This window comes from Trichomonas vaginalis, chromosome IV, assembly GCF_026262505.1.
Source record: "Trichomonas vaginalis G3 chromosome IV, whole genome shotgun sequence".
Classification (NCBI taxonomy): domain Eukaryota; phylum Parabasalia; order Trichomonadida; family Trichomonadidae; genus Trichomonas; species Trichomonas vaginalis.
The window spans coordinates 15,042,245-15,068,473 of record NC_067206.1 but is presented as its reverse complement, the minus strand read 5'-3'; the positions used below and the strand labels follow the sequence as shown (position 1 = coordinate 15,068,473).

General features: G+C 34.2%; 9 protein-coding genes and 9 pseudogenes across 18 annotated transcripts, besides 4 other annotated features; 4 read left to right on the top strand and 14 right to left on the bottom strand.

The window, feature by feature from the left end:
- Positions 1 to 20,544: part of a mobile genetic element that runs on past the window's edge.
- On the bottom strand, positions 1,745 to 2,171 carry TVAGG3_0096170 (annotated as a pseudogene). The gene has a single exon. A coding segment is annotated over exon 1 (427 nt).
- Positions 2,639 to 3,351, top strand: TVAGG3_0096160 (annotated as a pseudogene). The gene has a single exon. A coding segment is annotated over exon 1 (713 nt).
- TVAGG3_0096150 (organellar and viral DNA polymerase type B) lies at positions 3,639 to 4,717 on the bottom strand (the record flags this gene model as incomplete). Its single annotated transcript, XM_051222625.1, has 1 exon — positions 3,639 to 4,717. A coding segment is annotated over one exon (1,079 nt), but the record flags the coding sequence as incomplete, so codon positions are not given.
- On the bottom strand, positions 5,865 to 6,092 carry TVAGG3_0096140 (organellar and viral DNA polymerase type B; the record flags this gene model as incomplete). Its single annotated transcript, XM_051222624.1, has 1 exon — positions 5,865 to 6,092. A coding segment is annotated over one exon (228 nt), but the record flags the coding sequence as incomplete, so codon positions are not given.
- On the bottom strand, positions 6,344 to 7,177 carry TVAGG3_0096130 (organellar and viral DNA polymerase type B; the record flags this gene model as incomplete). The annotated part of the gene is made up of 1 exon (XM_051222623.1): positions 6,344 to 7,177. A coding segment is annotated over one exon (834 nt), but the record flags the coding sequence as incomplete, so codon positions are not given.
- On the bottom strand, positions 8,128 to 8,481 carry TVAGG3_0096120 (annotated as a pseudogene). Its single transcript has one exon. A coding segment is annotated over exon 1 (354 nt).
- Positions 9,673 to 9,989, bottom strand: TVAGG3_0096110 (annotated as a pseudogene). Its single transcript has one exon. A coding segment is annotated over exon 1 (317 nt).
- Positions 10,072 to 10,636, bottom strand: TVAGG3_0096100 (organellar and viral DNA polymerase type B; the record flags this gene model as incomplete). The annotated part of the gene is made up of 1 exon (XM_051222622.1): positions 10,072 to 10,636. A coding segment is annotated over one exon (565 nt), but the record flags the coding sequence as incomplete, so codon positions are not given.
- Positions 11,227 to 11,955, bottom strand: TVAGG3_0096090 (annotated as a pseudogene). Its single transcript has one exon. A coding segment is annotated over exon 1 (729 nt).
- Positions 11,996 to 12,734, bottom strand: TVAGG3_0096080 (annotated as a pseudogene). The gene has a single exon. A coding segment is annotated over exon 1 (739 nt).
- On the bottom strand, positions 13,192 to 14,146 carry TVAGG3_0096070 (keratin-associated protein family; the record flags this gene model as incomplete). The annotated part of the gene is made up of 1 exon (XM_051222621.1): positions 13,192 to 14,146. A coding segment is annotated over one exon (955 nt), but the record flags the coding sequence as incomplete, so codon positions are not given.
- Positions 14,222 to 15,262, bottom strand: TVAGG3_0096060 (organellar and viral DNA polymerase type B; the record flags this gene model as incomplete). Its single annotated transcript, XM_051222620.1, has 1 exon — positions 14,222 to 15,262. A coding segment is annotated over one exon (1,041 nt), but the record flags the coding sequence as incomplete, so codon positions are not given.
- On the top strand, positions 16,931 to 17,332 carry TVAGG3_0096050 (uncharacterized protein; the record flags this gene model as incomplete). Its single annotated transcript, XM_051222619.1, has 1 exon — positions 16,931 to 17,332. One exon carries the CDS (start codon positions 16,931 to 16,933, stop codon positions 17,330 to 17,332), a length of 402 nt encoding a protein of 133 aa, XP_051107605.1.
- Positions 18,330 to 19,107, top strand: TVAGG3_0096040 (annotated as a pseudogene). The gene has a single exon. A coding segment is annotated over exon 1 (778 nt).
- Positions 19,834 to 20,544: a terminal%2Cinverted (terminal inverted repeat of Maverick-1A transposon ID:TVAGG3_0096030).
- Positions 20,545 to 22,205: 1,661 nt separating this feature from the next.
- Positions 22,206 to 22,695: a terminal%2Cinverted (terminal inverted repeat of Maverick-1A transposon ID:TVAGG3_0095870).
- Positions 22,206 to 26,229: part of a mobile genetic element that runs on past the window's edge.
- On the bottom strand, positions 22,696 to 23,084 carry TVAGG3_0096020 (annotated as a pseudogene). The gene has a single exon. A coding segment is annotated over exon 1 (389 nt).
- TVAGG3_0096010 (uncharacterized protein) lies at positions 23,450 to 24,145 on the bottom strand (the record flags this gene model as incomplete). The annotated part of the gene is made up of 1 exon (XM_051222618.1): positions 23,450 to 24,145. A coding segment is annotated over one exon (696 nt), but the record flags the coding sequence as incomplete, so codon positions are not given.
- On the top strand, positions 24,380 to 25,229 carry TVAGG3_0096000 (annotated as a pseudogene). Its single transcript has one exon. A coding segment is annotated over exon 1 (850 nt).
- Positions 25,226 to 25,627, bottom strand: TVAGG3_0095990 (uncharacterized protein; the record flags this gene model as incomplete). The annotated part of the gene is made up of 1 exon (XM_051222617.1): positions 25,226 to 25,627. The coding sequence occupies one exon, from the start codon at positions 25,625 to 25,627 to the stop codon at positions 25,226 to 25,228; it is 402 nt and encodes a 133-aa protein (XP_051107603.1).

Here is a 26,229-nt window from a genome sequence, read left to right as displayed (position 1 = left end):
TTTTGCCATTGTGCAGCTCGTAAGAAATATTCAATAGGTGCTCCATAATCGTTTGGTAAAGTTTGTTTCATAGATGGTGAAGGTTCACGAGAGCTTGATGAAGAACTCATTTATAAGCTTTAAAAATAAACGTTCATCCTTTATTCCTCACTGTCGTCCGTAGCTAAGTTATAGTCATCTAATCTTATTATGGGATGCCATTAGCACGCACCTGAATGGCAAAGCAACAATCCCTCATAAATCCAATAAGTGGCTTTGGTACATTTTCAGTTGCTAGTTCAATAGGTCCTTTAACAGACAATTTGTATGTTATTGGAGCAGTAGATGTTTGACCTTGCTGGAAGCAAAAGTCCACTTCTGTTGGAAAACCACATAAGAAATGTGTGTTGTCATAGCTATCCCATTTATGTTCCACACTACCATCATCCACCAATGACCTCATAACATCTTCATTAAATCCTATCATATCATTGTTTGTATTGCAGGCGTTCGCAACCATTTCATAAAATACAGGTCCATATGATTTTTCAGGTTCTGCAGGCATATTTCCATAAGCTCCCATGGAAAGCTGAAGATATTTAAACTTAGGGTTCTCAAAATTAACATAATAGTTGTCTTTCTTTCTAAATAGTGCCCAAATACTTTTAACATTAATAGGCGTATAAGCTGCTGTAAATGTTGCACTTGAACTATCTGTATTCTTTGAGAATGAACCGTCCATAGGAATCCAATCCATAACTTTAACAGGAAAACATAAAGCCTCGTTTGTATAATGTTCTACAAGTTCTGTATAAATGTTAGGGTCTAAAGAGAATGACTTTGGATGAATGAAACATTCATTAAAATCCATCTTTGTTCGAAATAGTTGCTGGGTTACAGTTGTAATAGTAACTGTTCCACTAGCTTCTACTGCCTTCGTTATCATAGTGAATGGTTCATTCCATGGAACAAATTTATTTGTCGGTGGATTTGAATCTGAAGCAAATGCAACTTTAAGAGTTGGATTGAAAGCAATGATATCATTTACAGATATAGATGTGCATTGTAAGGCGTCGCTACTGAACTTTACTTTAAGCTGAATGTTTCCTGCAAAAGCTGGAATAAATCGAATAGCTTCTAATGGAAGGAATCTTCTAACAGGAATTCTTAAACGAAGCTTAAAATCAAATGATTTTCCTGCTGTAATTGGACCACTAACAATTTGTCCTGTTCTGCATGTTCCCGAATGACTCCATACATCTTCATGTCGAGTCTTTGAGAAAACATCTACTTTCTTTATTTGTTCGGTAGTTTGTGAGTTTGAAGTTATATATGCTTCTTCTCTTGCGTTGTCTTGAGAATATACGATACGACCATTTGCAAGGATTTGATATCCAGCAACTGCATAGAAAGCGTCATCGAAACCAATCCAAAATCCTGGTGGGTTTGTTTTATTGGAACCTGAACCAATTTCTTTATCTACAATAAATTGACCTTCCATTTTATACGTAATGAATGTATTGTAAAGGTCCAACATATTTTCACCAGGAGGTGAGAGATTGAATGTTACCCATGTGTTATCTTTAGCAGTTCCAGGTTGTGATGGAATCTTTGCGTCAGAATATTTTCTATTAGTGTCACCAATTTGAACTGCATTGTCTATGATATCGAAATATGAGCGAATCTGATGAATATGCTCTGCTGGAGTAAATTCGTTTAGCTGTTCGTTCTGCATGTATTTACTTCAGATAAAAATATCTATTTACTTCATTATTCTCACTCTTCTTCTTGGCATTCGTGGTGGAAGTTGTTTCTTGACATTTTCAATGAACTGTACATTCTCTTTTGTCTCAACTTCTTTCACTGGCGGGTCAGGTTCTTTGACTCGGTTTGTTTTTCAATGAAATTCACGAACTTTGCAATAAGCTCTTGGTTCGTTATTGAAAGTACATCTGGCTTCTTTTCTTCTGGTTCTATTGCTCAGTTTGAACAGAAGGTTTTATATGGGCTTCGTGGACTTCACCCTTGCCATACACCTTAATGTTGTCGCTTTCTGCATTCGCTAATGGAACCTTTCTTTTTCTTACGTATATTTTACCATCTTTACTCTGACTTACGTAATAGAAAGGATGTTGTATTCCTCTTGCGTCATTTAATATAATAGACTCTCGCTCTGATTTTGACAAGCTCATTTTACATCGGTTAAAGTTTTAATTTTGTTTTTTATCTGCAGTCAAATGACTCAGACAAGCCCTACGGACAAGACCCAAGGGGTCATAGATGTTGAAGCATTGAAGAAAGAAATTCGTGAGCAAATTTTATCCGAACTGAAGGAACAAAAACAAGAACAAAAGCCAGAGAGACCAAAGAGAAAACTTAGTGAAAAACAACTTGCTGCATTAGCTGCTGGAAGACAAAAGAACCCACTACTGGCGAAAAAGCTAGAGAAGAAGCTGAAGCAAAAGCTAAAGAAGCTGAAGCAAAGAAAGAGTAAATGGTTTATTTTTATCCGAATTAAATGTATAGACAAATACCTTTATCTGTTGCGTTCAGTAGTGAAAACCCTGACGTCAAAATAAAGGGGAACAGAGTAACGTTTAAGTTTCCAACAGACTGGATTGTGAACATAAATGAAGAGAAGTACATTGGCATAACATCTATGTATATAACACGTGCTTTCAGAAAGGTTGACTTTATACTTCAAGTCGAGATAGAAAATGACGAACAGTCTTTAAGCGCCCAAAACATTCACATATACAAATACTTTAAAGACGATACAACGTTAGAAGACTGTATAATTACATTTTACGAAAATTTTCAAAAGAAGTTTAACATTGAAGTACAAACTTTACAGCCTTTACGTGAGTTTCTTGCACAACTGAAAGAAGAAGGAATTGTAGAAAGATTAATAGCTTTCATTACGAGTTTGTAAAATGAAGATGGAACTCATGACTGTCAATTCATTGTATTCTCACCATTCAATGAAGTCGCTAAAAAGAAAAAAATCCATTACGTATAAGATTTCAAATCTCTGAACCAAGTGATGATTTCAAGAATGTTTTCAATTATGATGCAATGCTTCCGAGGAAAAATGAATTTTCCGAAATTAGATTTCCAGGCATTTGGGATAGAAAGCAAGCTATATTATATTCAAACTTAAGTAAGGGAGTTGAAAATGAGTTCATTGGTCATACAAGAACTTCACCACTTCCTAACCCTAAATACTATAAATTAACTGGCTTCAATCGTGAGTTTTGGATAGACATGTTCTCCACTCATGACCATAACTGCCCAGTGTTCTTACCTCCAGACCATAAGGACTGTCTCTACATTGAAGCACAACTCTTAAACTCTACCATCGCAGTATTGTAAATCACGCTAGTTTTATTTTTATCACGAATGACCTCATTGCTGACAAAAATAAATGACCTCAGAACTTCAACTTACGAATAAAGCTTGTTTTAGTCGTTATTGAGAAGTTAAACTTCTTTCAAAGCAAGGTTGACATGACTTACATAAGTCAAATCCAATCTCTTGACCGTCATAAAGTGCTTTGTAAAGTTTCATTAAACTGAACTCAGAGTCTTTGTCATATGTTCCTTGCGGAAATTAAACCTTTATCTTCATCATAGAAACACTGAACAGAGTCAGGAAACATTTCATTAGCGGTTAAAGCAATAACATCTTGCTTCACGCCTTTCATTCTGCAGTGAAATGCAACTTCATTTAAATCATTCGTGAGTAAGTCTATGTAAGTCTTCTTTCCACAAAATATTGACTTGTATGCTAAACTTTGTTTTCCAGGTGTGATTTCTGCAAAGTCGCTATGAAATTGACCAAGGTTTTTACCAATGAGAACTCTTCCATAACGTTTCTCAAACTCTTCAGCTAAACGAGGGATATCTTCATTGTAGAGATGCATACTGTCCGTATCGCTATAAAAGATGTCCATTCCTAAGTCCTCAGCAGTACAGAATACTTCACACATTATTCTCTTCGACATAGACAGAATGTTAACACCAAGTGGACAGAAGTTAAAGTGTCTGCAAATGCTTTTCGTTAGCTTGAAAATAGTTTTATCTGAACCATCCAAACCTTCGAACTTCACTATATGGTTGTAGTTTCTGATGGCATATCTTATAGCATCTTTGTCATTTACTATGGTTATTTTTGACTCAATAGGAGATAGAATAGTTTTGCCATAAATACTGTTCAGAATGAGCTTTATATTTTCTTGCAAAGGATTTCCTTCTTTCTTATACTTTAACCTTAACTCAAACAACTTCTTTACTTCATCTCTTATTCTAATATCTCTGTTTCCATCGTAATAGTATCCTTGCAACACTTCACATTTGACACCTTGATATTTTATGAGGTCTTGTAATGTTATATGGTCAACATACATTAAACAGCAAGTGTTTGAACTTCTGGGAACGTTAAGTTCTGGATTTAGTTCAGGGTCACAAACTATTAAAGGAAAGTGTCTATGTATTCCAATCTCTGTTATCTTAATGAGAACAAAGAAGCCAGACATAAACTTTTCACCAATGGGTTCCTTTTGGTCGTCATCGAATAAATGTCTCATGAGATACTCTGTGCTTAACATTTCTTTCTTCATAACCTTTGGAATACCTTCTAAAGTATAAAGTCTTGCTATAGCTGATGGATATAATGAAACAGCGTCGAAGTCAGCAATGAGTTTCTTTTCGCTCTTTTGTTTAATGTTATCTGACAGCATACATCTTCCACCTTGAATACAGCGTGAAATAAATTCTCTTGGTTTATTTGAGAGGTCATATAAATTTCCATTCGGGAAGTACACTCTGTTCTCAAATAATTTGTTAGCAATTGAACAAATACTAACGTAGTCATAAACGTTTAAATCAAATTCTTTCAATATGTCATTGCGGAACTTAACAAAACCTTCTCTTAAAATTCTTACATCTTGTTTGCAATAAAATGTGCTATACTTTTCTAAGTCGAAGTGGTTCTCATCTATTCTGCAACCTTTGATGGAATCTATGTTTTTCATGAATGTATCTATCTATAAACTTACATGCTTCAGAAATGACACCAGTTCTGTTGTCATTTGCTAACAAAACACTGCTGTAGTAGTTGTATGGAAATACTTCTTTCGGTCCTGTTTGTAAGTTAAACATAGCAGGAAATAGTTTAAGCTTCTTATTTATAACACTGTAAGAGTCTTTTATAATAATTGCCCTTCCTTTATATAAGCCAGTTATTTGCATTGTTCGTGAACCTTTAATGATGGGAGTTCCTTTCACTTCTGTCATGTGTCTTAAGATGAAGTTTATATCATAACTGAGGTTATGGAAATATATTAAACTCTTGTCAGGAAGTCGTTCCAAAAATTCTGTTGCACAGTTCTGACCCCAAATGCTTTCACTCACTGAACCATCTTCACTGTCATAACAATGTTAAAAGCTTTATGAAAGCCGTCTGTGCTACACTCAAAGTCAGCAAAGAAAACGTGCTCAGGAATGAACTTGCACTTATTTTTATTTACTTCTTTTGACTCGGCTTTCTTCTTCAGTTGTACACAATACTTTGGAGCATATGTCAAATCTTTAAATGGTGCAAGGTTCTGTTTATATAAGTCAGTCGTATATGTGAAAAGTTCTCCATAAGAAATAGGTTCGAAATATTTGCACTCCCACAATGTTTTCATAACATCCCATAACGGTGTTGTTCTATCATAACGAACTACATATTTATCTTCTCTCTTTGTATAAATCTTCATTTGTTTCTCAATGTTCATTCCACCACACTTTGAAGATTTCTATATAGTTGCGAATGAAATATGTTGTCATTGGTAATCTTTCATTTAGCATGTAGTGGTCTTCAACAAGAAGTAAGTCAATAGTTCTAACAGTTTCACATTCTTTTGGTATGTATCTCTTTATTTCATTATGTCTTGAGTCATTGAAGTAACCAATGGTAACATTAAATGCTATACCTGTTGCGTCAGAAATTTCTTGTACTTTACTTTGAGGAAAGTCTCTAACACGAATGACTTCTCTCATGTGGTCAATAGTCTCTCCATCTACTCCAGCCTGAATGCAAGCATAAACGAAACAATTGTCTTCTGTCATAAGTGTTGCAGTTCTTTTGTTCATTCATTGAAGATTTGGTAGCGTTCAAGATTTATAGGTAATGTGCAAAGATACTTCCAGAACTGACCGCTTCTCTTCTTATAAAACTTCTTTTCACCATTATCTTTCCAAAAGCTTTCTATAAGTGCTGGGTTTCCTGTTTGCTTAAGAGCTTCCAAAATGGCTTTCTGGTCATTTGTCAGTGTGCTTTCATCTCTATATGGTCTCTTTTTTGGTTTGCCTTTCTTTACATCTGACATCGTTAAGCCTTCATATTCTGTTAAATCATACATCTTTATTTCAGTAAGATTCTTTATGTTTGTCAAGAAGAAGTCATAGTGCATTTCAACAATACCTGCAGCATTTGCTTCTATCTCTGATATAAAGTTCTCCTTCAAGAGCTGATGTAGTAATGTTCCAATATTATTGAGGTTTAACGTAGAACATTCATACTTTCCACCAAGTTTATAACATACCATCCATCTCTGTTGTGAGTTTATTTTAATTTTCTCTAAGAGTCTCATGAAAACCTTACCGAAATGTTTGTGTAAGTAGTCTCTGTTTGGTTCATCTAAAGCTTCGATGTTAAAGTCAATGAGTCTATTGCCTGACTTCACATTTCTCTTCCTATTCTCTTCATCTTTCTTTAACCATCTCTCACCTTCTTTTGGTTTGTCGTCAATGGAACGAATGACATCGTTAGCTTTGCGAACTTGTTCTATAGCGCTCTTAAACATCTCTCTTCTCTGTTGTTTCAGTGTGTCGTCTCTTCTTCTTGTTTCACCAACGTTTGCATTTGTTATGTCAAACATTTCTCTTCTTACTTCATGAGGTACTGAACGTCTATGATATAAGTCAATAGCAACGTCATTTAAAGGAAATGCTCTTGCATGGACTTCGTCCTCGCCGCGTTGCGGCTTTATGAACTCATGAATTCTATCATAACTTATTGCACCATTATAGTCTTTAATGAAGTCAGCGAGTGCTTTTTTGTTTGTTGCGTAATGTTTTGCAACATCTATGTTAGCTTCTGTAAGAAGTTGTTTTATTTCCGAGTGTTCTAACTTAGACAACTTCCGATACATCTTTAGTAGGAAATAAAAAAATATTTTTTGAAAAAATTAGATTAGATTTTTTAAGTTATTTTTCAAAATAATTTAATATTTTTATTTTAATGAAACACATGCAAGATTGCAAGTTCTTTTCATACAATGCTCTCGCTACTGCCATCAAGAATGAGTTCAATAATGCTTCAAATGTTAATGTTATCTTTAACAAGAAGTTTGTGAAAGAATCTAAGTTTGGTCAGTATGTCAGACCATTAGCTATCGTCATTGACCGCAAACGTTATACTTCACAAGAGTTAGCAGTAGTTTTGAAACAAAAGAGTTTCTTCGTGAATGTCAAAGATACTCATTATACTGTTATAAAGAACTCTAATTGACTTCTTCAGTATTGCTTTAAATCTTTCCGAACAGAAAGAATATAAGAAGGGTGAAACAAATGTGAAATATTATCCTTCATCTCTGAAGACAATAACGAACAAAGATGTTATACAGAAATTCTTACCAAAGGTTGAAGAAGCTTCTATTGACATTGACGAAGGAAGTGAAATGGTTGAAGAAATAGACCCTGAAGCTATTTAAGCAAAAATATATTTTTGGTTAGTCTTCATATCGATATTTTACAACAATTCCCCAATGTATAAACTTTTCATACGCTTTTTCATAAGCTTTATATACCTTCAGAAATTTTGCATAATCTTTAGAAGCATTTAGATATTGTTTAAATGCTTTGTATGTCTTCAGAAATTTTGCATAATCTTTTACATGTTGTTCGTTCTCTTCTTCTGTCATGAGTTCCGAATATTCTAAATTCATGTTCTTTCATATGAGATAAAATTTTATAAAAAAATAAAATTAGCTTAGATTTTTTTATTCTTCCTCTTTGAAGTTATCGAAATATTCTGTTATTTTTTCCTTCAGTAATGTTAAGTCTTCTTTGAATGTAAGTATTGTGCAACCTTTGATGTCATAGTGTGTTTGAGGAAGAGTATTTTTGACAATTTCCTTTATTTGCTCATTCGGTGTCATTGAAATCGGTAAGTTTTCACGATAGAACCAGTTTCTGTCAGATTTATATATTTTAGCTAAGTCATAAAAGCTCTTGTTGTTTCTTCTGACTAAATGCAACATAACCACATCTTTATCTTCTTCTTTCTCCAACTCTTCAGTATATATCATATACTTATAACTCTTTTCCTTTCCTTTTGGTACGAACGCGGTATTCTTTTCTGTATGCTTTTGTCTTTGGATTCAATGACTTCATCTTTTGCTTGAAGTTTCTTTTCCATCTCTCCACGTTCTGCTTTATATAGTTCATCTAACATCATGAAAATATAACAAGCATAACGAGGTGAAGCCCACATTGCTACAGCGTTTACTAAAAGTCTATGAACATAATAACCTTTCAAACCAGGAGCCAAATTCTTGCGATTTTCGTACGGAATCTCTTCTCTCGGTTTTCCGAGGGAAGCAATCATATGAGGAAATTCTTCTAAAAGTTCTTTTGTCTGTTGGTTTTCAAACCAATGATATGCTTGCTTTGTAGAACGAAGAGCATTCATTATACTTTGCATTTGGTACATATCGTCTTTGACGAACGAATGAGCGAAGTTGTTTGTTATATTGTATGTATTCGTATTCTTCATTTATAGCTTCATGGACTATAACTGTTGTTGTGTTCTCTGATGTTGTCATTACTGTCTTTACATACAAAATAAAAAAATAAATAAAAATAAAACTAACTTTATTTTCTGACTTTCACAAAAGACCAAAAATAAACGCTTTACATGTATTTTTCAGCAACTTCGTCAAATAATTTTATAGCTTTATCTATCTCATCTACTTCAAACGTTTCTTTACCTTTCGTGGGAGCACCATACATTTTCTCAAAAACTTCAAGCAGTTCTGTTTCAGCAGCTCTCATATCATTAACAAACACAACCTTGACTCTATTGACTGTACTGTCATATCTTTGAGTTATATTATATGTCCTTCCTATCTTATATCTTTTTGTGTTGAAGTCCTTCGGTTTCTGAACGATGTAAAGTAAGCCTTCACTGCAACGTTCCGTATCGAATGAACCATATGTTATGAAGTTATATCCAACAACTGGGTCTAACCATAACAAAACTATTGGTATAAGACTTTTGTCTATAAGATATGCTCTTGTTCCATGAAATGCTACTGATATCATAAGCTCAGGATTTCTTGTCAAAATTTTCTGAGTTGAAGCATTTCTAACCCAGTCGTTTGTTTTTTTCCAGATGGAGATATAATGTCTGACAAAGAATATTTGTTGTATTTCTTTGAGTATCTTACGTTTAAATCACCTATTCTAACCACTTTGGTGTCATTGTCTATCTTTCTAACTGTTTCAAACTCAATGTTTGTCATTACTGTCTTTACATACAAAATAACTAATGAAATTCATTATTTTTGTGCTGAATTCAATAAAAATAATGTTGAGGTGAAGAGGTGAGATCTCACCTTTTTTCACCTGTTTTTCACCTCTTTTTTCACAAGCGTTTTACATGAATTGTACGATGTATATTTGAAATCCTAAACAATTTCGTAGCTTCTATTTCTTCTTTTAGTACATCGAATGTTTTAACAATGCCGAAGTTTCTTTATACTTCTTCTTGACGTCAGATAGAAGGAAATCTTCTGCTGTTGGATAGTTTTTATTAAGAAATGTCAACATATCCATTTTATCTTCTGCTGGCTTTTCTGCTTCTTTCTTTAAGTCTGCATAGTCGTTTCGCATTCTTTCTATCTCTTTGACTGAGTAGTTATATTTTCTTATTGCTGCTTTACATTTTGAACATTGCGGCATTTTTTTGCGTTATACATTGAAATAAAACCAGCTAGAACAACTAAGGCGTCAATGGTTTTCTTTAACTCAAAAGCTGCTGGTTTTATCTGTTCATTCCATACTTTACCTCTTCTATCTTTATCTCTTATCTGCCATACACATTTTGCAACTAATGAAACAAAGTTATCGTATGTCTTAAATTCTTCGGATTTGTAAAGGTCAGAAATATTTTTATAAACCATGTCGCAATCTTTGTCCATAACTTTATGGTTGCAATGAAAACCAAGGAATTCATAATTTACTTTACGTATGAATTTCTTAATTTCTACTGAGTCAGTTGCTTTGACTTCAATTTCGTCGAATTCAGGAATAGTTAGTTTTTGCTGCTGAATTTCAGGTAGTTTAGGCAAATGGTCGATGAGGTCCTCCATTTCATAAAGATACTGTTCATTTGTTTCATCTTTCGCACTACAGTCTAAATTACTTGTTAAAAGTTCTTGCTTTATCTTCTGGATTTCTGTTTCAAAAGTATATGAAGAAGGAATAAAGCTTTTCATCTCTACCAACATTGACGTAGGATTCATGACTAGCGAGTTTGGTGCTGTAGTTGTGGACAGAGTCCCGCCGTTCGTGGCTTGAATTGTTGTTGTGCCGATTGTTGAAATCATATCTTTTATACAAAATAAAAAAATAAATAAAAATAAAACTAACTTTATTTTTCTATCTTAAGGAAATTCATGAAAATTCATCTGAGGCGTGAAAAAAGAGGTGAAAAAACGGGTGAGATCTCACCTCTTCACCTAAAATATATTTTTGGTGTAAATTTATGACAAAAATAAATGGTACCATTAATGATATCATGACTGTTCTCATTCATGTCTGATTTACATCTAATGAAAAAGTTTAGAAGAATTTTCTTATTCTTTCTGGCTTATTTTTGTCTTTCCAGTACTCCCGCTCTAATGGTCCCAGATGTGTTGGCTTTGACTCTCTCAAGTTCTTAGATGGTATAACATCTTCAACGCCTCCTTCATATCTTACTTTATAAGTGTCATCGTTTATGTTATAGCCAAGTATTTCAATAACCACTCCTCGCTTTGCTTCGTCAATGGTTTCAGCAAGTTTGCCATTACTACTTTCGACTAATTTATGTCGAGGGTAAAACGCAATAGAGTCGTCAGCAGCTTTTATAAGATATCCATTACCTTGCGTAGAGTCTACGATATAATATTTCTACTTAACCTTAAACGTTTCTTTGTCAACGGTTTGTCGTCAAGAACTACACGAACTTTTGTACCAGGAATGAGGGTAAATTGTGTTGAATTTCTGATATTTTGTGTTTGGCTTCGTTTCTTTTGTATATACTTTTCTTCTTGTTGTTGTGTCATTGAATTTGGTGTATGTCCTGTTGTAGAATGTGTTGAGGAATTATATACTTCGAGAAATGTTTCATTGTTTCTTCGGTAAAGTCTCGCTCTTGGTTTAAATCTCTGAGCGTTCTTATGAAGCGGTTTATGATGCCGAGTATGTTATGGTTATGGTCTTCAGTAGTGTAGTGAGTTATGTTATGCTTAATGAGAAAATCTGTGATTTCATTGCTGAGGTATGCACTGTCTTGGTCTGATGTTAAAGTACTTGGGCTATGTTCTGCTACAAACTTTTGTAAAACTCTTAACACTTCACGAGTTCCTTTATTTTTCATTGGATATGCATATGCTTTGCGAGTGTTAACATTAATGAAGATGAGGAATGGTTTATGTCCTCCTTTTCTGCTTTGAATGAGAGTGTCAAATTGGTATGCGTCAGGAGCGTTGGAGTAAATTGGTAAAAAGTAGTCGTAAGGGTTTATTTTTGTTTGATGTACAACATTTTTGTCAAAGAACCTTTTCACTTCAGCTCTGTTAGTAAATCCCCAACTCTTTGCAGCTTCATTGAACTTCTTAAATGACCTCCATGGATGTTGTTCGAATACTTCTTTCAAGCTCATTTGTGTAAAGTTAAAGATTTTATTCTAGGCTCAAGCGCGTTCATTGAACTCTATACCATGCGAATATAGTCACAAATGGTGGCATATAATCTGCACCCGAGCCTGTTGGATTTGTTGTGAAAGTATGGACATGATTTCCTCCGGTTCAGTTGTCGAAAAGTCTTTTTTGCTGCATTGTTATAAGATGGAGATAAAACGTCATTGCCAGCTTTATAGTCTGAGTTGTATAATGGGTGGTCTCTTAATGAGTGGCTATGGTCGCCAGAAAAGTTTGTAGTTCCTGTATGAGTGTGCGGTGGAAGGTTTGCTTCTTTAATTTTCTTCGAACCTCCTGTTTGCTTTGAAGAGTTAGCACAGTATAAGAATTTGTCTACAATCTGCTGCCATGTACCAAAACCTAAAACACTTGCTGGATTTGTTGAGTTCATTGACGTATAAATAGAGCCTATAGGATATATGGTTTCAAGAATCTGAGTCTTCATTGTTTGAAGTTCATGTTTAACATTTATAAATCCTTTGTCATCTACAATATTTATATTGTTTGTTATTAAACCATTAGGAAAAGTAGGAGGATAAATTCTTTGTTCTTGTACAGTTGCACCGTTTCTTCCTGTTTTTGTTACTATTTCGATGCATGCTTTAATTTCTTTAATCTTGATTGTTTGAAATTCTTCATGTGTATGGTTCTTGTCAGCTTTTCCATTAAGCGCAGCATTTACTTCCGACTTCTTTGCATAATTTTCATCTACATAAGTTTTGTCGGCTTTCTTATCTAACATTGCTGGTAGTTCATATGCTTCAAAGTTTCTGGCATGACCTTCGATATTCCTGCAACTGTTATCTAAATTGTTTAGTGTATCTTTTACGCTTGTACTCGGATTCTCTAAAGGTGCACTTGAACCCAAATCATAGTTCAATATTATGTCGTCTGCTCTAACAGTAGTGAAGGATTTATGTGTATGTTCTTTGTCAGCTTTCTTATCTAACATTGCTGGTAGATCGTATGTTTCAAAGTTTCTGGCATGACCTTCAATGTTCATACATCTGTTATCTAAATTGTTTAGTGTATCTTTTACGCTTGTACTCGGATTCTCTAAAGGTGCACTTGAACCAAATCATAGTTCAATATTATGTCGTCTGCTCTAACAGTAGTGAAGGATTTATGTGTATGTTCTTTGTCAGCTTTCTTATCTAACATTGCTGGTAGATCGTATGTTTCAAAGTTTCTGGCATGACCTTCAATGTTCATACATCTGTTATCTAAATTGTTTAGTGTATCTTTTACGCTTGTACTCGGATTCTCTAAAGGTGCACTTGAACCAAGGGTATAGTTCAATATTACATCGTCTGCTCTAACAGTAGTGAAGGATTCATGTGTATGGTTCTTGTCAGCTTTACTATTTAATGTAGCTTGAAGTTCATTTATATCGGAGATATTGTGTTTATGAGATTTCAAAACTTTGTTCATTGCTTCGAGTTCAACTTTGTCAGCTTTACTTTTAATAGCATCTTCAAACGTTATTTTTGCCTTAACTCTCAATGTAAATCTTGGTTCAACTAATACACCGTTAACATTGAAAGTAGAGGCATAAATTTCACCGGTATAACCAAATGCTTCTGGTGCTTTAGCTACATCATACTGTACAGTACAGCTTATGTCATAACCTTTAGCACGAATGTATTTATATCTTCTTTCATTAACATTTTTTGTCTTCGCTTCATCACTTCGTGTTAAATATCCATGGTAGTCCGTTATAATCTGTTCGTCTGAACTTATATAATGAACATGGTTTTTCTCTGCTTTTTGTGAAAGAAGTTCAACAACTTTTGCTTCACTTATGTTACCAGTGTCACTTTCATTTATTTTTGTCAGCATTGCGTTCAAAACTTCATAAAGACTAACTACTTCTTTTGGTTCTTGAAACAATGAGTCAAAAGTCTTTCTTAACATTACATCTTCAACTGTTATGACTGAGTCAATACCTTTCTCTTTTATTGTCTTAGCTAACTGACCTAAAACAACGAACATATAGTCTAAAATATTATCTTCAGTGTTAAACACTATACAGTTTTCACGAATTGTTGTGTTTGTTGCTGTTAAAACTTCTTTAAACTCAGGATATATATTCAGTAGATTTTCAACAATTGTTTGAACCACTTGTCCTCCTTCATCTAAATCTCTTGCTGCCATTAAAGGATGTAAATTAATTGGTTCAATAATTCCGAGACGAGGGTTGTAAGCAAGTCCGTCGAACGTATTTTTACGTTTGAGTGCCCAGTTAGTTAGTTTCTTTGTATTATATGTTACTTTACCCCATAAATTTTTGAGACCGTCAAAGAAACTTCCTGTATTTCCATGTAATTTAGCAAACTCAACATAAAACTTCATGCTATCTATGCCACCAAGAAAAGCCCAGAGTGCATATATCTCACTTTGCATGGTTATAAGAGATGCGGTTGTTACACCTGATGAAAATAAAGTAAACAACCACCCTAACCAACTCTTACCTGCTCCACTTTGTTCTACTTTCACAAAATCACTGATATGACTTTTTAAGTATTCTTTCGTAAGTAATGTGTCTCCAGGTGTAACGTCTCTAACGATATTATCTCCGTCAAAAGTCAATGTTCTAACTTGTGTCCGTGCAGCCTTTATTTTAAGGCATGCATAGTCTGGTGTTTGAGGAGCAGAAGGCTCGATGTATGTAATTTTAAAGAAATCGTCATAATTTTTCTTAAAGGTTTCATATGTTGTTTTGAATGTATTGAACCTCATTATTATATCAAGAAGTTTTGTCAATGAGTCAGCAATTGCTTCATCTACTGTTGATGTTTTGAGTTTTATTTCTGCTGAGTCGTTTATGAATGGTACTTGACATTGAGTTGTATATGGGTCAAATCCTGTAGGACCCAAATGAAGCAAGTAGTCTAAAATATCACGAACAGACTTTGAGACAGTTGTGTCGTTCTTCATGACGATTTCACCATTTACAATGAATGGCATAGTACATGAAGTTATTTGTGGGTCAAAACCAGAAGGATTGAAATGAAGCATATAGTTCAGCGCCTCATACACTGACTTATACACTGTTTCATTATTTTTTGACACAATTTCACCATTTACAATGAATGGCATAGTACATGGAGTTAAAATAGGGTCAAACTTTTCATAGTCCTTCCATGTTATGTATTTCTCAGTATTTCCATCAGTGATAACAATATATTTATCAGTAAGTGTGAGAGAGTATTGACCAAAATATAAACGTTTAGCTCTGTCAGCTTCATACGCATATGCAGCTATACTCATATTTTAATGAGAATAAAATGTTGTTCTATTTGCAAAGTACAGACCCAAACGAATACGGGACAGTAAAGCTACAAACAAACTTAGGTCTACAGAATGAGGCGCTTGCATTCAGAATGGTTGACTTCAATACTATCGCTTCATTCGTTATAACAGATGAAACAGATTTCATGGAGATTGAAATAGATGGAAAGAAGCACGAAATAAGATTTCACAATAATGTAGAATATAAGATGGAAACATTAGCTGGAGTGTTAAATGCTCTCATAAATACTACAATAAACAAGGATAACGAAGAAAACTTAATGAATGTTAAACTTATTGCAGGAGTTTTGAAGTTCAGTTATGCGAAGGAGTTTAAGATAACACGAATGAGTCATAGAGTTCAACTTCTTTTGGGTGCATACCATATGACATTTCCTTTGAAAAGTGTTGACAAAACGATTGAGATGAAATCTGTTCCATATGTATGTTATGGCAATTGTTTGTACATTGAGTCTAAAATAGCTAATGTCACAGGCATTTCAGGAGTTAATAGTAAAGGTTCAGTAGAATATAAATCCTTCTGTTATGAAATTCAATGTTCATTCCAAACGTTCCTGTCATAGCAACTCATTTAGGTAAATGGGTTCGCATTAGTCCTCATAATTTGAAAGGCATGCAATTCAGACTTGTTGACTTTCAAGGAGAGCCTGTAGAACTGAAGGCACCAGTGCGAATGACTGTTGAAGTTGACTTTTTAGAAAATATTAAATGCAACAGCTTACAAGAGAACTCAGAGCTAAAAATATAAAGTATGAATGTTATGTATTAGGTCATGAACTTTGGTTGTTGCTGTTTGATGAAACAAATGAGTTAGTTATGTCAGTCAAGAGAACAGAAAAATATTGTGTTAGTGAAAACTGCACCAAGTCAATAAGATTAGGTTTGCATTATGAAGATGAGTTCGATACTGTTGAAGAAGTTTTGGATAGATATTACAAATTGCTAACTTGAAATTTTTTTGACTAACCAAGCAGTCAGACTGACTGACTGCTTTAATTTACTAAAACATATTTCAACAAAGTTTATATTCTGTTGAAAGTTTTGTATACTCGTTCGAATATTTATACTTAAACTCAACTCCTGTAGTTCCTGGTGTTTCAATGATGCGGATGTTACCTATTTTCATGAATAGTGGAGTTTGACCACAGCATTCGATTTCAGGGTCGAGATAGTCAATGACACATTGTTTCCCTGTTATTCGTGATATAACATTTTCAAGGTCCTCCTTTGTTAGAATTATTTGGTTCTTGCTTATAAGATTTCAAAAGCTTCTTATCGTCTTTGAGTAAAATTGTTTGGTATAACTGAAGAAGGTAATGGTCTACGTTATCTGAAGGATTTGTTTGAACATTTGTGTAAGGGTTGTCGTTGGCTTCTCTTGAAAGAATTTGGTCCAGTGGTGGATACTCTAACTTAACATCTGATGTAGCGTTAGCGTTTGAAGCTGAGTTTAAATTCACGACTTCAGCTCTGGTTTTTTCTTTCAAACACTCTGAACTATAGTTCTTTATGACAATATTGTTTGTCGTTCGTGAGTCAACATTTGATGTTGGTTCAATTGGAACATTAACGGCACCAGCTAAGATGGATTTGCTTCTCATTTCATATAGAATAAAAACCTTTTATATGTATGAAATGAACAATATACTCGACAAGGGTTTGAATGTAAAGCTAACGAATGAAAATATTGTTGAATTCACTGAGACAGGTGCTGTGTATAAAGATGTAGAACTACTGAACAAAAGAGCTAAGGGAAGAAGCAGGAACATGAACAAAGGGTGGAAGCCTATAAAAATTTATGTCAATGATGGCTCAGGAGGTTCAAACATAAAGTATGCAGAAAGTTATAGAGTTTATGCTCTCAAAGGTGAAAAGCCTTCATTTAAGAACAGCTATTCTAACGCATATCCTCAAAAGCTAACGGATGGGGAAGTGGATGATATGAATGACAGCAAAAATATTAACAGAAATGGCGACAGAGATGCATGGAATTTGTTTACCATCAGTCAATTGAAGGTTAAACTTTAAAACAATGTTGGTCGTTCCCATGGAATATTTTTGACTTTAATGGTATTAGTCATGATATGAATCTCAAGGTATGAACGAGGAGAGATGAGAGACTTATATGCTTCCCAAATTTCTTCAAAAGGTAATGTTATACCTGACTGTTTCCAAATGAGTTCAATATCATACGTGAGAAACCTTGAAAGATAACGAAGTCAGTTATGAGACGTTTTATGTTTAAAGCTAAAAACCTCCATGTTTGCATAAGTATTGCTACAGTTAATGGTAATGTCTGACTTTAGTAATGATGTTAGCTAATGGTGAGTCAGGCTTTGACACTAAACCTTTTCCGGCGAAGTCGTCACAAACGAGCAGAGTGTTTGAAGGATATTTTTTGAAGGGGTATTTTGAAAGTTTTGACAGAATGTAGTTTGTAAGTCGTTTCATATCGTAAACTCCTGAGTATTGACGTAAGTGGTGTTTGTCAATAATTCTTTCCATCTCCTCAGAAGTCTTTTGCATTCCTGACTGTATAATTACGATGGCATAATATTTCCTCTTACGTCGAATGTAACGTTGAAGAAATTCAATGAGTTCACTGTCTGGAACTTTAACGACAGAGGCTTGAACTTTTGACATAAATGTTTTCGCTGTTGAGTCCATAGAGTCTGAAGTTGCTGATATAATGATTTGGTCATAATATGAGTCATTTCCTAAACGTTCTGTTATGAGTATATGACGAATGAGGTTAAATGTCTTACCTGAACCCATCTTTCCACAATAGAAATAAACACCATTTGAACAGAACTCATAGTCCTTACTGAAAGGAAGAATAAGAGAAGAGTTAAGTTTGTCTGTAGTTTCATTCATGTCTTCATCTACGTCATGTATTAAATGCTTCATTTTATCTCCATTAAAAATGCAAGTCAGAAATATTCAGAACATAGCACCGAGTCTAACTGACAAGAGTATAAAGATATACTATGAACATGTTATGATGAAACCAACCAAAATTCAAGAAAGTCAGTATACTTATGAATATCCAAGACACTGGGTAGAGTATGTAGGAGGTGAGAAAGCTATTGAAATCAGACAGGTTCGAAGTATTCCAGCAGGAAGAACAATATTATTGAAGAACTTTAATGTTTTGAGTATAATGATGAAACAAAGAAGCAAGATAGTTTCCCTGTTGCTGTGTATGTGAACTTAGATACAGGAGATGACATGAAAGTTTTTAATACAAAGCTTCAAACGGTAGTGAGAGAACAACTGACTGCGGAAGGACATCCATTACCTTCAGAAGTTACCATAGCATATAATTTTGAAACAAACTCAATAGATTTTAAAGTCGTCTCTGCAAAGAAGTCAGGTTTTACATTTAATGAAGCAGATGTATATTCGAATGAAAACTTCAAAGCTATTGCATGGTTAGATAATGACGATTGCTTTAAGAAAATATTTAAATCAGTGACTCAACGATGTCAATAGATGACCTTCGTGGAATGTTACCATCGACGTTTACAGTAGAAGGTTCAGCAGGATTGCTTACAAGATTGTCAATTGGTGGTATTTGGTCTCGTGAGAACATTGTTATAAAATCCAGTATAAGTGAATTTGCTGAAGAATCTATATTATGTCTTTCAAACTACATGTATTCGCCGCCGAAGCATTATAGTATAACAAACTTTGTCAGTAAGTTTAACATAAGACTTGTCGAACCTTCTTCAATGAAAGATGTTGTGCTACCTAAAGATGGAAAGGATGGACTCATTATTGAGATGATTTTAATAGCATATTAAATGAGCTTGTTCTTGAAGGTCATTCATGATGAAATAACTGTTGTAGAAGATGTTAGCAATTGTTCAGACATTTTGAAGCGTATAGATGATATAAGAAAGAAGTTAGATAGACCGCAAAGCGGTGAGGGCGAAGCCCGTGAGAACGTTTATGTTTCATTGACTTTCTCCAGTAACGAGAACTTTTATGAGATAATATTGAAGAGAGATGATTTTAATATGGTGTAAATGGTAGCTTGGGCAGCTTTAGGCGCAATGGGAACAAAAGCATTAGCATTTGGAGCAAAAGCACTTGGAGCTTATGACGCAGTAAATAAAATGAGTGGAGGAAGGGTTTCGAAGACATTAGATGCAAATAAAGGAAGATTGGAGGCTGGGTTGCAAAGAAGTTAAGATTAAATAAAATAGGGCTCATAAATAAAGCATCCAATTTGGTTGCGACTGAGTCAGAAAATGCTTTAGGAAAGGATGATGAGTTTGCAAAACACGCAAAATACTTTAATGACCAGATGAAAGGTGAAACAATGCATTTAAATAGATTCGATGGAACTAAAGAAAATGTTTCTTCTCCACCAGTAGTTCTTCCGTATGGTCCCTATGGAATGTATGGAAACCCTTACGAAAGACCATTTAACCCATTGACTGGTGGAAGTAACTGGTATCATTACGGACGAAGAAGAAAGACCGTCAAGTTGGAGACAGACGTGAAGAAAGCAACTAAAAAGAAACCAAGGAAGAGAGTTATAAAGCAATGAATTCAACAGGGTGAAAAAACAGGTGAAAAAGAGGTGAGATCTCACCACTTCACCTAAATTTATTTTTGTGCTATGTTTTCATACGTGTGAGGGTGGTGATATCATTAATTTTTAAGTTTATTTTTTATTTTATTATTTTATTTTATATAAATGGCGAAAACTATTGAGATAACAAACTACAACGGTCATGAGTTCAAGAATTTGTTCTTCGTTCCTCGTGAAAATACATTCTATCAGATACGGGGGGAGAAAGGGTAAAGTTAGTTTGAGCGTTTATGAAGGAATGAAGAATGGAAAGTTTATACAAGCATACGATACAAACGGTAAGCGTGTTTCATTAGCTTTGTCAAAACTTACTAACATTCATTTTGACAGTGACTTTGACTCTGACGATTGGAGTGACAGCAGCGATACTGAAGAATATGAAGTATTGTGTGAAGCACAACAATGGGAAGAGTTGCAATACTTTTGTAAGTGAGAACGTTTATTTTTTTACAGTAGTGAAGTCGTTTGTGAAAACGTTAGTGAGGTGAAGTGGTTGGCGGCTTTGTAAATATTTAAGGTTAAGTTAGTGTTGTCGTTTGTGTTGTAAAATAAACGTTAACGGTTTTGTAAAGTGTCAAATTCACATATAATGGGTAAGGAGGCGCGCAGTGCCTCCGTACACATGATATGTATACTAACTAACCATTCTGCTCTTGGTGTCATTGACGGATGTATAAAAATGTTAAGAGACTTAAACCAACCACAAGGTGGTGAAGCAAATGAAATGTCATATGACGACAAGTATAGACACTTCTCCATGGCAAAGATGAGACAAGTTTTAAATATTTACAATAACCGTAAACAAAAAGGTTTGGGAAACCACTCCCCCGAAGAAATGAAAAACAACCCTGACTTAGAGAAAGACTATATATTTAATAATTTAGTCAAAAGAGACAAACAAGAAAGAATGCCGGGCTTCAAACTTCAGAAAGGTGACAAAGTAAAAATAGAAATACCTAAACGCGAGTTAGTATACATATCTTCAGTATGGTGGCACTGCGCGCCATCTTACCGAAGATATGTCAATCTGACACTTTACAAAACCACTAACGTATATTTTGCATCGCAGATGCAATATTTCTAATAACCTTAAACTATTTCTGCCACGTAAAGTATTTATCACATAAACCTGTTGTACATGAAAAATAGCGTGACTTCACTTTTGACAGAAAGTGACACTATTTCTGATGGTTTTGTCATTTATTTGTCAGATTTATAAATGGATAATAATGCTGTAAATCAGATATTAATTAAAAATATTTACGATTTATGTTCGAATTGAAAAGCAAAATGATATTTTTTTAATTGAAAAACGTTAATATCTGATATTTTGAAGTTTTTAATATTTGTTAGTATCTTAAATTATTGAATGCATACGTTTTTTATGTTCTCAATTTTAAAAAAATTGTGAAGAATTTAGTTTTTTGGAGATGGATGTTTAATATTTGTGAGTGAGAATGCAAGCAGGAGTTTGGTACTTTAAGGCTGGGTTGAGATAGATTTCCCATTATATTATCTGTGAATATATTGTTTGAAAATTCAAGATATAAAAATATATTATCAAAAAATTTTATATTTTTAAATACAATAGGGTGGAAATATAGTACGATGAGATAGCAATGATATATTTTATAATGGGAGGTAATCTGAAGATAAGTAGCAAATTTTATGCGATTTTGATTGGGATTTGGAGGGTGTGAGTACTATAGCATGTAATAGTATCTCACACCCTCTAATTCTTCCTATGGCGCCGAAAAATTTTTGGTGAAATGTCGTCGCATTTCACCAAAAATTTTCGGCGCCATATAGAGAACTATAGTCTGCGAGGTACTGATTCTATCTATGTACCTCGCAGACCATAGTTCTCAGCCAAAATGGCTAATAATTTGAGAGTCTATATGATAATGTAAAAGTTAAAACATTCAAGTATTTAAGTATTTCTTTAAAATATTAAGTTTTTTATTTTTCCAATAAAATTCTAATATCAAATATTTTTATTTAACGATTAATTTTATTTATATTTTTATAGTTTTTTAAGAAAAAATATTGTTAGGGTTTTATGGATTTTCAATTAATATACAAGATAATTCATGAATGTATATATTTCCAAGTTTTTAAGGATGCAACACTTTACATTTGTAAACTGTCAAAAATGAAGTCACGCTATTTTTCATGCATTACATTTATCACATAAACCACCTCATCTCACCTCTCTGTACGTTATATATTGTGCGCAGGTCATTGCCCATGGCAACTCCCCGCGACACAATGCACGTGCATGAAAAAATAAACGTTCACACTAACGTTCTCATTTACAAAAGTATTTCAACTCTTTCCATTGTTGCGCTTCACATACTAGTTCATATTCTTCAGTATCACTACTGTCGCTCCAATCGTCTGAGTCAAAGTCGCTGTCATAATTAATGTTTATAAGTTTTGACAAAGCTAATGAAACACGCTTACCGTTTGTATCTACTGCTTGTATATATCTTCCATTATGTTTGCTATCATAAATGCTTAAACTAACTTTACCCTTTCTCCCCCCGTATCTGATAGAATGTATTTTCACGAGGAACGAAGAACAAATTCTTGAACTCATGACCGTTGTAGTTTGTTATCTCAATAGTTTTCGCCATTTATATAAAAATAAAATAAAAAATAAAATAAAAAATAAACTTAAAAATTAATGATATCACCACCCTCACACGTATGAAAACATAGCACAAAAATAAATTTAGGTGAAGTGGTGAGATCTCACCTCTTTTTCACCTGTTTTTTCACCCTGTTGAATTCATTGCTTTATAACTCTCTTCCTTGGTTTCTTTTTAGTTGCTTTCTTCACGTCTGTCTCCAACTTGACGGTCTTTCTTCTTCGTCCGTAATGATACCAGTTACTTCCACCAGTCAATGGGTTAAATGGTCTTTCGTAAGGGTTTCCATACATTCCATAGGGACCATACGGAAGAACTACTGGTGGAGAAGAAACATTTTCTTTAGTTCCATCGAATCTATTTAAATGCATTGTTTCACCTTTCATCTGGTCATTAAAGTATTTTGCGTGTTTTGCAAACTCATCATCCTTTCCTAAAGCATTTTCTGACTCAGTCGCAACCAAATTGGATGCTTTATTTATGAGCCCTATTTTATTTAATCTTAACTTCTTTGCAACCCAGCCTCCAATCTTTCCCTTTATTTGCATCTAATGTCTTCGAAACCCTTCCTCCACTCATTTTATTTACTGCGTCATAAGCTCCAAGTGCTTTTGCTCCAAATGCTAATGCTTTTGTTCCAATTGCGCCTAAAGCTGCCCAAGCTACCATTTACACCATATTAAAATCATCTCTCTTCAATATTATCTCATAAAAGTTCTCGTTACTGGAGAAAGTCAATGAAACATAAGCGTTCTCACGGGCTTCGCCCTCACCGCTTTGCGGTCTATCTAACTTCTTTCTTATATCATCTATACGCTTCAAAATGTCTGAACAATTGCTAACATCTTCTACAACAGTTATTTCATCATGAATGACCTTCAAGAACAAGCTCATTTAATATGCTATTAAAATCATCTCAATAATGAGTCCATCCTTTCCATCTTTAGGTAGCACAACATCTTTCATTGAAGAAGGTTCGACAAGTCTTATGTTAAACTTACTGACAAAGTTTGTTATACTATAATGCTTCGGCGGCGAATACATGTAGTTTGAAAGACATAATATAGATTCTTCAGCAAATTCACTTATACTGGATTTTATAACAATGTTCTCACGAGACCAAATACCACCAATTGACAATCTTGTAAGCAATCCTGCTGAACCTTCTACTGTAAACGTCGATGGTAACATTCCACGAAGGTCATCTATTGACATCGTTGAGTCACTGTATTTAAATATTTTCTTAAAGCAATCGTCATTATCTAACCATGCAATAGCTTTGAAGTTTTCATTCGAATATACATCTGCTTCATTAAATGTAAAACCTGACTTCTTTGCAGAGATGACTTTAAAATCTATTGAGTTTGTTTCAAAATTATATGCTATGGTAACTTCTGAAGGTAATGGATGTCCTTCCGCAGTCAGTTGTTCTCTCACTACCGTTTGAAGCTTTGTATTAAAAACTTTCATGTCATCTCCTGTATCTAAGTTCACATACACAGCAACAGGGAAACTATCTTGCTTCTTTGTTTCATCATTATACCTCAAAACATTAAAGTTCTTCAATAATATTGTTCTTCCTGCTGGAATACTTCGAACCTGTCTGATTTCAATAGCTTTCTCACCTCCTACATACTCTACCCAGTGTCTTGGATATTCATAAGTATACTGACTTTCTTGAATTTTGGTGGTTTCATCATAACATGTTCATAGTATATCTTTATACTCTTGTCAGTTAGACTCGGTGCTATGTTCTGAATATTTCTGACTTGCATTTTTAATGGAGATAAAATGAAGCATTTAATACATGACGTAGATGAAGACATGAATGAAACTACAGACAAACTTAACTCTTCTCTTATTCTTCCTTTCAGTAAGGACTATGAGTTCTGTTCAAATGGTGTATTTCTATTGTGGAAAGATGGGTTCAGGTAAGACATTTAACCTCATTCGTCATATACTCATAACAGAGCGTTTAGGAAACGACTCATATTATGACCAAATCATTATATCAGCAACTTCAGACTCTATGGACTCAACAGCGAAAACATTTATGTCAAAAGTTCAAGCCTCTGTCGTTAAAGTTCCAGACAGTGAACTCATTGAATTTCTTCAACGTTACATTCGACGTAAGAGGAAATATTATGCCATCGTTGAATTTATACAGTCAGGAATGCAAAAGACTTCTGAGAGATGGAAAGAATTATTGACAAACACCACTTACGTCAATACTCAGGAGTTTACGATATGAAACGACTTACAAACTACATTCTGTCAAAACTTTCAAAATACCCCTTCAAAAAATATCCTTCAAACACTCTGCTCGTTTGTGACGACTTCGCGGAAAAGGTTTAGTGTCAAACCTGACTCACCATTAGCTAACATCATTACTAAAGTCAGACATTACCATTTAACTGTAGCAATACTTATGCAAACATGGAGGTTTTTAGCTTTAAACATAAAACGTCTCATAACTGACTTCGTTATCTTTCAAGGTTTCTCACGCTATGATATTGAACTCATTTGGAAACAGTCAGGTATAACATTACCTTTTGAAGAAATTTGGGAAGCATATAAGTCTCTCATCTCTCCTCGTTCATACCTTGAGATTCATATCATGACTAATACCATTAAAGTCAAAAATATTCCATGGGAACGACCAACATTGTTTTAAAGTTTAACCTTCAATTGACTGATGGTAAACAAATTCCATGCATCTCTGTCGCCATTTCTGTTAATATTTTTGCTGTCATTCATATCATCCACTTCCCCATCCGTTAGCTTTTGAGGATATGCGTTAGAATAGCTGTTCTTAAATGAAGGCTTTTCACCTTTGAGAGCATAAACTCTATAACTTTCTGCATACTTTATGTTTGAACCTCCTGAGCCATCATTGACATAAATTTTTATAGGCTTCCACCCTTTGTTCATGTTCCTGCTTCTTCCCTTAGCTCTTTTGTTCAGTAGTTCTACATCTTTATACACAGCTCCTGTCTCAGTGAATTCAACAATATTTTCATTCGTTAGCTTTACATTCAAACCCTTGTCGAGTATATTGTTCATTTCATACATATAAAAGGTTTTTATTCTATATGAAATGAGAAGCAAATCCATCTTAGCTGGTGCCGTTAATGTTCCAATTGAACCAACATCAAATGTTGACTCACGAACGACAAACAATATTGTCATAAAGAACTATAGTTCAGAGTGTTTGAAAGAAAGAACCAGAGCTGAAATCCGTGAATTTAAACTCAGCTTCAAACGCTAACGCTACATCAGATGTTAAGTTAGAGTATCCACCACTGGACCAAATTCTTTCAAGAGAAGCCAACGACAACCCTTACACAAATGTTCAAACAAATCCTTCAGATAACGTAGACCATTACCTTCTTCAGTTATACCAAACAATTTTACTCAAAGACGATAAGAAGCTTTTGACAAATCTTATAAGCAAGAACCAAATAATTCTAACAAAGGAGGACCTTGAAAATGTTATCTCACGAATAACAGGGAAACAATGTGTCATTGACTATCTCGACCCTGAAATCGAATGCTGTGGTCAAACGCCACTATTCATGAAAATAGGTAACATCCGCATCATTGAAACACCAGGAACTACAGGAGTTGAGTTTAAGTATAAATATTCGAACGAGTATACAAAACTTTCAACAGAA